Here is a 13,297-nt window from a genome sequence, read left to right on the forward strand (position 1 = left end):
ACTGTTAAGAGCATCAGATGTTAATAGAAGCATACCAATCCTTTTGTTATGGTCTTCAACCCAATTAGAGTTTGGTAATTTCCCATAAAAACCCATTCATCAAGCTAGAACTTTTTTTCAGTGATTATCAAGTTAGTTACAGTTACCAAAATGGACTGCTTAAATAGTTACAATTTCCAATATAAAACCTAACTTTTTAGTTGGCAAATTCTCTGGATTCTTGCAGTGAAAATTGGGATCAAGTACCCTTGACACCAAGGTTCAGGGTTGTTATGTGGAATGGGCTACCCCCATTGTGTAGCCCTATGAAGCCCCAAAAAATGATCTTATCAACTACACAATGGGGGGTAGGCACCCCCTATGGCCCTATCCCCTTACACCCCCCTCCCTGCCCCCCAACCACCTCGGTGGCAGTGGGATTTGATCCCAGTTCTCTGCTACAAGTCAGAGATTCTACAGTTCTACCAACTGAGCCATCACCAGTTGGTAATGGATCGTTTACCAATCAGGATCACCCATGCAAATTGCAATTACCCAGGGGCCAGACTTTAGATCTATGCGCCACTCCCCTGTTGTGTAGCCCCCGTGAAACCCAACCAAAAAAAGGGCTTGAGGTCTGTTTGGTTTACAATTAGAATCAAAATTGGAATTGGACTAGTTTATTCCCCCATCTGTTTGATTCAGACTGGAATAAAAATGAGTTGCAATGGATTCTCATGCCCAATCAAATTGTTAGTGGAAATGAACTGATTCTGATTTTAGACCCCTATTTTCATGGACCAAACAGATCCTGAATTCTATCTGCGATTAAAGAGTTGCACTTCTTGAAGGGACAATTTTTGTCCTCACTCTTTAAGGTTATTATTCAGTTTTTTTTTTTTTTTTCAGGAATTGTGTAAAGAATATATTACAAAACTCATAGAAAATCAGCAGCAGCCTGTGTCAATGAGTCCATTGATCTAACCTAATGCGTCCAATCTGTGGGCTGTGATGGATGGACCACGGCCTAACAATCTAACACACGGACAGACACACCAGGAACTAATTCCTTTCGAGCAATTGACCACGGCCAAAACTTTCTTCAATCATCCAATGCAATAATCAATTGCTTATCAGAAGGTTAGGACTCACTTTCACTTTGGCATTTTGACTATAAATATGTTGGTTTATAGCCTAACCATTTGGGGTAGAAAAGAACCTAAATTAAACTCAAAAATAGCAAAAGAAAGAAAAAAAATTCTTGAAAGGTACTCGTTCTAGTCGTTGCACCTACTACTGCATGTGTTTGGTTCCCCAATACTAATCAATCAACTAATGAGTAATGAAATTTCCATATACTAATGACAAAATTTTCACTCTTTCCCCTTAAATAATTCCATTCCATCACATCTTGCATTCTGGCTTCCTCTTCGGTTATATATGACTGAGACAGCCCCACTCTTCTAACAACTAATACTGATGAGAATTGGACCATTTAGATGGTGTTTGGTATCGATGATGTTTTTTAGTACCATATAAGCGTTTAACAGAAAAACGTCAAAAGTGCTGTTTAATTGAATTGTTTATCAGATAAAACATGTCTTTCGACTTTCGTGAGAGCCATTTATCATAAAAATGCCAAAATTACTGTTTTTCATTTTTTTTAAGGTGTTTTTTTTACTGTTTGGCTTATATGATGCCTAATAGAGTCTAGTTGAACCTAATGACGCCAAGGTGTTCAAAAATGTTTAAAGCAAAATTTTCCCAATTTTCAAAACAGAATATACAAAACGTTTATAATAAAATGAACACCATCAATACCAAACATCCCCTTATTAATGGCTTAAACTGGTGGGCTGGGCTGGGCTACCTCTTCGATAGGGCCTTGATCCGATGATTCTAATCCTTTGGTGGGCCACGTGCTAGGAAGTAGGAACTATTCCACGCTGTTCACATGCAGCACACGCTATTATTTCTGTCGTGGGTGGGTGGAAGGAGTAAAAAAGAAAACTCAAGAAGACGGAGGAATAGAGATTATTGTGGGAATCTGCACCCTCCGAATCTGACTGAAAAAGTCTTCCAGGTTCCAACTTCTAAGTTCTAACTGGAGAGGATGATAGAATAGTTGAAGTTAACAAACGCGAGGAATAGTTAATTGCCACATGTACGGTGCAGTGATCAACATCGCTTTAGAGTGAAACTTCCTGTTTCCAGCGTGCGATCGAAGTCGTCGTCGTGTGGAGCCCACGAGTTGGTCCTGCGATTACGCCCTTTCATTTTCATTCTCATAACACTCCCAGTCCCCACAACCACTTGACTCTATTGTCCATTCTATTGTTTTAATTACCTTTAAATCCTTGTTATCTATCTTTTTGTCTTTTTTTCCCGCAACCCTGGATCTGGATTCTGGTGGAGGCTTGATTCGATCTCAAGTGTCCGCTACTGTATGGGTGTCAATTGCACCGGATTTGATCCATTCTATCACGTTCAATATGAGTTTATTGGAAATGGACCAGTTCCAATCCAATCCAATAAATACTCTGGATTCTTATCTTCATCATGAATTAGATATTGGTTAATCCGATCCAATCCAATATAAAATCTATACAATGAATCAGGCCCAATCCAATTCAATAAATATTTTTGGACCATTAAATATGAAGTCTGAAGTATGGATTGATCCAATTCAATAGGTCTTATTGGTATTTCCAATCCGTCCAACGCTACAACCAGTTGGTGGCTTTACCAACCAACAAGTTAGCATCTCGCCTTTAAACCCTGGTTATCATAAAATTACCTTAAAACCCTGAAATCTCTAAATTCCTAAAACCTTAGAGACCGGAAACTGAAAGGTCAATCACTTCATTTACATGGGGAAGGGGGCTCAGTTGGAATTGAGATCAGCTACCAACAAATACTCCCAACATTGTCCCAATAAGCCAGTACAGTCGCACATTAGGAACATCTCCCCATGCATGACAAGGGAGATGTTTCCCATGTGCCAGTGGCTATAGCGGCATGTTGGGACATTGTTAGGAGCATTTGTTAGTAACAGATCCCTGTCTGGTTTTCAAAATCAGATCAGACCGAATGGTCGGACTGGAAAAACCGGGAACCAGTCATTTGACCGGTTCCAATTTTTTTCAAAATTGTTGATTTTGGTCAGCAAATCGCTGAACCAGCTGATTAACCATTTGAATAATTTTGATCATTTTTTAGTTTTTATAATTTTTTTTTGTCAGAACGAACCAGTCGTTTGGATCGAACGATCAGACCGATTGAACCGATAACCAAACCTCTAACCGGTACGGTTTTAAAAACCATGGATCCCTGTGCGTTCAATTGATGGTCTCTAAATGGTTGTAGCGGAGACTTGGGATCATTCCTACCTTCACCTGGGTTTGAAGGGGGATGGGTATGGGAGATATGTTACCCCTGTTGTGTAGCCCATTAAGCCCGTTAAACAGTATTTTTGTCAAATTTACGAAACGTATATTTCGAAGGGCAAAATTAATGTTTTATTGTTAAGGGTATTTTGGCAAATAAATATTTTTGTTTTAACTCTGATCCTTCCGAAACAAACCTCCTGTACCTTGGCTATCTGAGGGGCTACAATTTATTTATTGTTAGATAAATTCAAAAGTTCAACTACAGTTTATTTATTAATATTGATTATACACTAAACCTCGATTTCAATCAATCATATTAAAGTCTGCTTACTTTTTATTGATTCATTTTTAGTGTACTTTCATTAAGTATATATTTACCATCACATTCAACCAATCATATCTTTTGTTATATTGCAAGATGCATCATACATTTTGCCTAAACTCAAAGGATGGTATGTATAATTTACCCAAAATTAAAGAATAAAAAAAAAAAAAAACTCTTCCTCCACCATCTCAGATCATGTCAAGAATAAAAAAAAAGAAGAATGCCTTAATGATCAGAGAATGTTAATTAACTTCCACCTATAAAAAACTCTATTATCTACCAATAACCTAATCAGGTCAAGTGAGATATTCTGGTGCAAGATCGTGAGGAAACGTGGAAATTAATTCAATAAAAGAATGCCATTACAATCTGTCTCTAGAAGACTAGATTATGTATAACTATAAACCTTCTAGCAACATTCAATAATGGAATCAACAAATTTTTTTTTCTTCTTCTTCTATTGGTTTTGATTACTTGACAAGGAGTCCTCTGATCTCGCCAACAAACATGAGTAGAGTCTTGGAAACATAGAGAAAAAAAAAGGGTGAGAGAGAGATTGCTTTCTGAAGAGCAGGTGGTTCCCCACACAAAGCCCCACTCACTTTCCCCATGTATACTGTGTTCATCATGATCATGTCATCCATTCTCTCTCCCCTTATGTTTTCTCGTTTTCTCCCTATAACAACAAAACAAGAGAAGAAGAAAATTGAAAAATACTGGACATTTTGGAAGGAGCTGAACTTTTTTTTCCACTCAGGTGGGCCAAAGGGATAGCAACTCCACCCAGAACAAGACACCCAAATCGAGTTCAGTTCTGATCTGCTGTAATTGATCAGAATCAGACTAGAAATGAGAATAGAGTTGGAGGTGATAAGGGTCCTCTCCCCAAATATACTCCATTTATCATCAGAGCTCACATGAACAAATGGACCCCTCTTCTGATTTCTAGGCACCAAGGGTCCAGTCCCACGGGGTTTTGGCCTTATTTACCATCCTCTTGTTTCCCTTTTTTTCTCTTCTTTTTTTCAAAGGGTGACTAAAAACAGTTAGAACCATAGGTTCCCTTCTTGCTAGTAATCAGAATCATTCCTTTGAGTCCACTCATTACTTTTCGCTTCCTGATCCTTTGCTTACTCATTTCGCTATGTTATCCCTCCTATGAAAAATACAACAGAGAAAGAGAGAGAGAGAGGAAGATGCTACTCTGATCCTATAGACCCAAAGTCAAGTCTTGGATGGGACCCATTTACTAATGGCGTATTCAGACATCAGAACCCAGTTGGAAAGGAATGACTCCTTATGGGTTTTCATGCATTTGAGTGCACAGGTCCCTTGTCTAATATGAAACCCTTTTTTGGTTAATGAAACCCTTCCAGTATTTTTCAAGGGTCAAGGAAAAAGATTGCACTCATCACCATTCACTACCCTCTTTTTTCAACAGCTTACTCATTTTCTCCCCATCAATAAATACCCTCTCTACCAAAACCAACCAAAAGAAAATTGCAGAAAGGAACTTTCTTTCCCCTCTGTTGTAAGAAAATTACTTCATTCTGATGCTTAAAGAAAAGTTAAAACTCAATCAACTTTCGATGATGGTTTGATTACCATCAATCTCGTTTAGATGAAATTGCTGTACTGTTTGTTTGGTAAGAAACAATCTTGAATCATCCCATGTATAATATAAATATAAGATTTAGAAATATAGTATATAAGGTTTTGTATTATACATATTTGTATTTACGCTCTTCCCAAACTGAGCCTTAAATTCATAATAACCTAGTTAGTTCTGATGTAGCATCAATGGAGCCAAACATTACCTCAGTTATTAAATTCAAAAGGAAAAATTACTTCAACCTTCTTTTGACTTTGGTTTCTGCTAAAATCTCCTTTCTTGTTTGAAAGAAAAGCAGCAACCACACCCCCTTTCATTAGTTAGGCCAACAGAAAGTGCTGATATGATGTTTTAAAAATTTTGAAATATGAATTCTGCCCGTATGATTCAACATTTTTGGAGTGAAGATCACTGAATTGCCTGATTTGATATTTGATGGAGATCCTCCCGTCCACCCTGCAACATGTTTATTAATTTATCTGCTTGTGCTATAAATTTCCCCCCTCCTTAGGCTACGTTTGGTTTGAAGGAAAAAGGTAGGGAAAGGTAAGGAAATCTTTATAAATCTTGTGTAGGTTTTTCTATCTTTTCCTTCCTTTTCCTACCTTTTCCTTCAAACCAAACATAGCTTTAAAAAATGAGAATCTCATCCCACCCGATTTTCATTTAGATTTTGATTCCCATTTGAACTAAACAGGTAGGAGAATATATCATTCCAATTCTAATTCCAACTCCAACTGTAAACCAAATGGATCCTTATTATAACATTGCCCCATTTTTTTTTGTCAGTTTTCAAAAGGTTGAGTAAAGTTGAATCTTAACAAAACATGGATGGGAACTCTTCTTGGTATGGTTGGAATGTGACAATCAGTAAATCACTTAAAAAAAATGTCCCTCAATGCTTGAGGTTGATGGGGGGTTTGAGGTTTCTTGCTTCATGCTAATCAGTGTGTCTTTACCTTAAATGTAGATTTTGAGAGCAAGGTCTAATTTGGAGTAGGTCCATCTCAACTACTCCACCCACAGACGAAGACTTGTTCACAATTCAAATGTTGAAAAAATCAATACTGTTTTGTTTTTGGACATGTTTCTTCCAAGAGAAAACTCTCATCCGTAAAACATGACCCTTAGCAGTGGAGAAAGACCTCATCTCACACAATCCAGTGAATCCACACACAGCAAGAGACCAAGAGTGCTAAAGTCATAGATGGAAGGTTCAACTGCAAACCCCAAAAGCCAAGAATTGAGAAATTCTATGGACGAGGAGATTCAGATTCAGATTAGAAGGTTAACAACTTTTAATTTACTCATCACTGTTGAGTGAATGATACTAAATTTGAATTCTCCATAAACCTGAGAATTCGACAGGTGGAGATTATAATAAATGCAGAAGGCCCCAGACGTGATGAGAGTTTCCTGTGGCCATTGAAGAAAGTTATCTCGACTCTAATAGTGGATTTGTACTTTGTTGTTTATAATCTAATCATCTAAGAATCCGGCAAGGAGAGAGGGAGAACGACCAGTCCACTGCCATCAAAACAAATTATATATACAAACAAAGTTTTTTTTTTTTAGTACGGTATACACGTATCATTGTCAATGGCCCCTCTGGAACTGGTTCTGACTTCTGACCAAATCCCTTCTCACTTAACATTCATACAACTCAGATATTATAATTCGTTTTCTGGTTTTTTTCTGGTAATAAGGTATTTTTGGTTTAATAAACAAGAAATTATGATTCTGTTGTGTAACGTTTAGCTCCATATTTTAGGAAGATTGTGAGCTTTGAGTTGTAAAATTATATTCTATTGCTTAATCTTTTCAAAAATATGTATACTGTATGAGTTGGGATTGGGATCCCCTCCCAACAATAGGTGTTCCAACACGTTTTTAATATGATCTATGCCCTCACATCTCAATTTTTAGACTCATCATAAAATTAAGGGGTTGGTATGATATCAGAAAGATATGATATCTAAAAATTTTTTAACCAATCAACGTTGTAGCCAATCAGGTGTTATTTATCAAAATTCATGGGTGAGTTTTAATTGGTCAAAACTCTTCTGATATCATGTCTTTCTTGCATCATAGATTCTCCCCATGTATATATCTATGCATGCATATGTATTGTTTATTCAAAAAAAATATACATGGTATGCATGCAAATGTGCAACTATATATGCATATATATGATGGTGTGTGATTTGGTAGTTTATTGCTAGAGGACAGCTTACACGTTGGGTTGATAAGGTCAGTAGGTCAAATTGCAAAAGAATAGTCAGAGTACCCAGGGTGGGCACTCCAATGCTTAAGTCAACGATGAGTGTAAAAAATGGAAGAAAGCAAGAGAGAGAGTTTGAGAGCAAAATCGTGCGTACTTTCTATAATTGAAGGAGGTGCCTTTGTATAGGCATGGATAGTTGTGGGCCTCACATAGCAAGTCCGAGATCTCCGGGAGGGCATGGCTTATTGGCCCTCCATCCCCGAAGGTGGTTTTCATGGATAGCAATAAGGCTTATCCGATTATCTTCGAAATGGGCAACATAGAAGTCTGCTCCCGTAGAACTCGAATACGATAAATTGCACACAATGGAAGCCAGTCACTACATCACATAGTCACCACCTCGGACCTCGATCAAGTCAATGAGTGCTCGGTAGGTGGTTGGCCCTCCTGGCGAGGTCGTTGGTCCGCTCCACCGAGGTGCATACGTCGCATAAGGCCATGCCCTCCTCAGCCCTAGTCGAGGTGATGTTGGGCACTTGCTCTCTCAAAGTGTGTGAGGTGCATCCGAGGTGGTTCCAACTGACTTGGTAAGGATACATGATTGCCAACGTGGCAACGAGGTGTTATGCAACGGTTTAGAAGTGCCATGTGGCACGACGTCACTAGAGGGCCAGATTACCCCTCACCAATATACATTTATATAATTAGGTCGGGCATGGGTTAGGATAAGGTTCATCCACGCTCAGGCCAAATCGGAGCTACCTATGGGCTAGACCAGAAAAATTAAAAAGCCCAAACATTTGGGCCTATTCTTGGCCCCAAGACCAAAAATCCAAATCCAACCCATGTAAAATTGTAGGTTGGAACAATTTGTACTCAACTTGGGCCCGCCTAAGTTACACCCATACTCATTCATGGGGAGATGTTTCTAATGCATGATTGCAATGTATTATGAGATTGGTGTGTGGAGCGCTTTAGATTTTCAGAATTCAAACCCTCCAGCATATGAAAAACGCAAAACCTTTCTTTGACCCTACCCTCTTTCCATTTAAGGGTGGACAAGTCAAGTTGGCGGGTTAAGTCTAGAACCAACATCTAATTTCTATTATACATAAGCAATAAACAAATAAAACAATATAACCAAACATCAAAATTTTAAATTATTTAATTAAACATAAACTATCAATTATCCTTCATATAAAATTTAAAATAATATTAAATTCAACATCAGATACATGAGTTAAATCCATTTTTCAAACAAAATCACCTTCTCTAAGCGATTCATGCCAAATGAGATAAAAATTGGCATCCCTAATTGCAATTTCTTCATTTCTTCTTCTTCTTCTTCTTCTTCTTTTTTTTTTAATTTTAGGAGATCCATATTCATAACGTACTCAATCATCCATCTCAACATGCCTCTACCCCTTCTACTGTTTATTACCATATATATAAAAAGAGAATATAATCGTGATTATCATCTTAGCCTGCCTTATCCCAATTACATGTGATCGGCTACATAAATCATATTTTTCCATTAATATCATATCCATTGATAAATTATTGACGCATATAAAAAGAGAATATTAAATTGTTTAACCCAATATTTGTCAAAGTGAAGAACACTTTATTATTTTTATTCTAATACTCAGCCACTCAAAGCAAGGTCGGCTTTAGGATTTGACTTTTTCATTTTTTTTAATTTAATAAAGATAAAATATGCCTTTTAATGCAATTTTTTAAAGAAAAAACATAAACAATACTAACATGCACCGCATTCAATGGGCGCATGTTAGAACGTAGAACAGGAGAGTGGTGTGGTAGGACCGTAGGAGGCGTAGCACAGACCCGAAAGGTTCTACTTCACCACTTTCCAGCAACGTTACACAATACACACCCAAAAGCCTTCCCAGCATTTGCCAGGTGGACGGTTGAGGCGCCAATCTAATTTGAAGTGGTCATTACCAAACCAATGCCACTCATTTCTCCATAAATTACAATTATACCATTAATAATCTAAAAAGTCAACAACTATAACTAATCACTTAGACAATGCTAAAGAGGCAATGATAAAATACATGGTACAACGTACGAGATACATCTTAATTACCCTAATATAAAATAGAAGTGGGTCCCGGGTATTCGGGTTTTGTACTTGGGTTCAGTGGTAGTACCGAACCAAACCGGGGTAGGCATGCCGGTCCGAATGAACCTCCAGGATTTCATTCAAATATATGTTGATGTCCAAAAATGCCCTTGTGCTTCTTGCCAAATATCCAGAATGTCCCTATTTTTCGTCCCATTATCGTTAATCGCTTAACTATTAAGATAACAAGATTTAAGGAGGAGGAGGAGGAGGAGGAGGAGGACAACGCTGTAATTTCATAAATGGAGCCCACGTTTACTAGCCAACACAACAAAACAAAAAGGAGGGCATAATCGTAATAATAAGGCAAACAAAAGAGTATTTAAGTATGAGCAATGGCTTAAATGCTAAAACAGAGTGTGGGAAATAAGAGAGAGAGAGAGAGGGGTCACGCTGTCGTCCCCGGCGAAAATTCCTGCACAGAAGCAACTCATCTGAGTGTTCTACATAAAGGGGAGGCATTTCTCCCCTCTCAAATCGATCTGAGCATCTGGGTTGTCTACCTCTCTCTACAAAACCCAACAGAAGTTTCAGGAAATCGTGAAAACCAGATAACGGAAAGACAGACAGACACAGAGACAGAGATCTTTCGAGTCATCTCTCTCGGAAACCCAGAGTAATTCCGAGGAACAGAGACAGAATAGTCTTGGTTGGGAAATCAGAATATGGCCTCGGAGTTGATTTACAGAGGCCATGAGACACAACCTCAGGTGGACGCGTATTCTCCGAAGCCCCTGAAGCCATGGTTCGCTGTAACTCGCCCAATTCGCTACATGCTTCGCGAGCAACGTCTCATCTTCGTGCTGGTCGGCATGGCCATCGCCACCCTCGTATTCACGCTGCTGCCTTCCTCACCTCCGAAGGCTGGCCACAACTACTACCCAATACCGGAGACGTATTTCCCGACAGGGGTATCCAATGCACTCAGCCATAGAGTTGGGTTGCAGCACCGCATCCTTGGGACTACGAATCCCGGAGGGAAGATACCGCTGGGGCTGAAAAGGAAGGGGCTGCGGATCGTGGTGACTGGTGGGGCCGGCTTCGTGGGGAGCCACCTGGTGGACCGACTGATCGCGAGGGGAGACAGCGTAATCGTCGTCGATAATTTCTTCACCGGGAGGAAAGAGAACGTAATGCACCATTTTGGGAACCCCAGATTCGAGCTGATACGCCACGACGTGGTGGAACCCCTACTGTTGGAGGTGGATCAGATCTACCATCTGGCATGCCCTGCCTCGCCTGTGCATTACAAGTTCAATCCAGTCAAGACCATCATATCCTTTCATATTCTCTGTATTCGATTGCTTTTTTCTGCTTTTCATTTAAATTTGTTTGATTTTGTTCTCGATTTGGGTTGCTGTTGGCTTTGACTCGTCTGGTGGGTAGAGATTACAAGACGAATGTAGTTGGAACTCTCAACATGCTGGGGCTGGCGAAAAGGGTCGGTGCCCGATTTCTGCTAACGAGTACCAGTGAGGTGTACGGTGATCCTCTGCAGCACCCACAGGTGGAGACTTACTGGGGAAACGTGAATCCCATAGGTGACCTCTCTCTCTCTCTCTCTCTCTCTCTGCTTCATGTCATTCTTGCTAACGTGTGAGGACAAGAACCGGCGCACGTTAGCAAGACCACCGGCGTTCTATTGGTGAGGACGGAGGCGGACGGCCGGGAGAAGGTTAGATCTGGTCGTAAAGTACGCGGTCTTTGATTTGGTTTAATTATGGGGAGCCCGTGATTGACGGGGTTCATCAACCGAAAGGGTCAAAATCTTTCCCCGAAAGAAGAAGGAAAAGAGGAGAGTAGTCTGTGTTTTGTAGGTTTGTTTTCTGGAAACAGACAACATTGGCGTTTCTTCAATATGCCGCGAAAGCGGGAGGCCCTGCGCCGTTAATCTGGGCTGGGGATTTCCTTTTGAGGTTGTTTCCTTTTTTCGAATTAATGGAAAGTGCTGTTTGGGGTGTGTTTGTAATTAGACTCCGAGTATCTGACACACTTTTTTAGCACAGTTCCTTGATTCCTTCTTCATATGAAATCTGACAGCGTCCGAATGGTGGGTTTTTCACTTTTTCTTTTTGTAAATGGTTGGGCGATTTGCAGGTGTTCGGAGTTGTTACGACGAGGGCAAACGCACGGCCGAGACTTTGACCATGGATTACCACAGAGGAGCTAACGTTGAGGTTAGAATTGCTAGGATCTTCAACACGTATGGACCTCGGATGTGCATCGACGATGGTCGCGTCGTCAGTAACTTGGTTGCTCAGGTGATTTTTTTTTTTTTTTCAGGCTATTTGATTTGATTATCTGTTGTTCAAACTTAAAACTTAAAAGGGTTCTACAATTAATAACAATTGCAGGCATTAAGGAAGGAACCATTGACAGTTTACGGTGACGGGAAGCAAACCAGGAGTTTTCAATACGTTTCCGATCTTGTAAGGCCTCTTCGTCTTCAATTCTTCATCCTCCAAATGTTTGTTGGTTTTCCTAAAAGAAAATTTAATTAATTCTAAGTTTTAACTGTTCTGTGAAGTCTTGGGGTACTACTAATAGTTCATTAATGGTGTTTTGGGTCTGAATTAAAAACAAAAAAAAAAAAAAACCACAGGTGGAGGGTCTGATACGGCTGATGGAAGGGGAACATGTAGGGCCATTCAACCTTGGGAATCCCGGGGAGTTCACGATGCTGGAACTTGCCCAGGTGGTACAGGAGACAATAGACCCGAATGCAAAGATAGAGTTCAGGCCCAACACAGAAGACGACCCGCACAAGAGGAAGCCAGACATCTCCAAGGCCAAGGAGCTTCTGGGATGGGAGCCCGTCATCTCGCTGCGCAAGGGTCTTCCCCTCATGGTCTCTGACTTCCGCCAGCGCATCTTTGGCGACCACAAAGATAACATCTCCTCTTCATAATAAAAATATTCAGTCACAGAGAGACCCTATCCTGAACCTGAACTGAATAATTAAAGTTGGAACCTCAGCAGAAGCCTTTCCCCTACAACCCACTTCCTTTTTAATAGTTACAGTGATTTGCTACCTTCCGGCATTTGTTTATCTTCTTTCTGTAATTTTTTTTTCTTCATTGAAAGTTTTAACATGAATCATAGGCAGCGAGTTTAGCAAATGCATGTTCCCTTTTCAAAGTAAATAGAGAAGTAGAAACGACCATTGTTTTTTTTTCTATGCACTAGTGTGAGGCTTGAACTGGAATTTCCACACGAGCTTTTTAGTCTTTTTTTTTTTTTCATTAGTGGATGATCTTCTGGTAAAAGGGGACACGGACGTCTAATCAGTCCATTAACAAATTCGTATCAGATATATCCAAGGCGGCCAATGAACATAATAACTTTAAAAGTTTAAATTTGACTTGTAAATGTCTGGTTCTAAAGCGAATGGCATCACGAGTCAAATATGGAAACGATGAGGTAAAATCTCATCAATCCCATCCAAAAAGAGAGGCGTAAATCTCTTGCAGTTCCTCCCCTACTCCCGACTTGTTCAACCTTGGTCTTTTATTAATGGCATTCATTGCTGTGGGCCTGTGGCAAGTACCTCCTTTATTGAATCATCAATTCAACGCGAATAATAGACCTTTGGAGTTTGGAGAGAAATTATTAGCAGTCAGCACCG

The 13,297-nt window shown here is 39.7% G+C and overlaps 1 protein-coding gene across 1 annotated transcript; it reads left to right on the forward strand.

Moving 5' to 3' along the window:
* Positions 1–10,012: 10,012 nt before the first annotated feature.
* On the forward strand, positions 10,013–12,885 carry LOC104598942 (UDP-glucuronic acid decarboxylase 2-like). Its single transcript, XM_010261248.3, has 5 exons — positions 10,013–10,946; positions 11,066–11,213; positions 11,770–11,933; positions 12,027–12,101; positions 12,275–12,885. The coding sequence occupies exons 1-5, from the start codon at positions 10,338–10,340 to the stop codon at positions 12,578–12,580; spliced, it is 1,302 nt and encodes a 433-aa protein (XP_010259550.1). The 5' UTR covers positions 10,013–10,337; the 3' UTR covers positions 12,581–12,885.
* The last annotated feature ends 412 nt before the right edge of the window (positions 12,886–13,297 follow it).

The sequence above is a fragment of the Nelumbo nucifera genome, chromosome 3 (genome assembly GCF_055504915.1).
Source record: "Nelumbo nucifera cultivar China Antique chromosome 3, China Antique-T2T, whole genome shotgun sequence".
NCBI classification, from domain to species: domain Eukaryota; kingdom Viridiplantae; phylum Streptophyta; class Magnoliopsida; order Proteales; family Nelumbonaceae; genus Nelumbo; species Nelumbo nucifera.

Bases quoted from the DNA above. Each gene is read 5' to 3' on its own strand.
- LOC104598942 (XM_010261248.3), top strand. From the start codon at position 10,338: ATGGCCTCGGAGTTGATTTACAGAGGCCATGAGACACAACCTCAGGTG. The intron at 11,934-12,026 runs GTGATTTTTTTT...TAACAATTGCAG, and splicing joins TCAGTAACTTGGTTGCTCAG to GCATTAAGGAAGGAACCATT. The intron at 12,102-12,274 runs GTAAGGCCTCTT...AAAAAACCACAG, and splicing joins TTCAATACGTTTCCGATCTT to GTGGAGGGTCTGATACGGCT.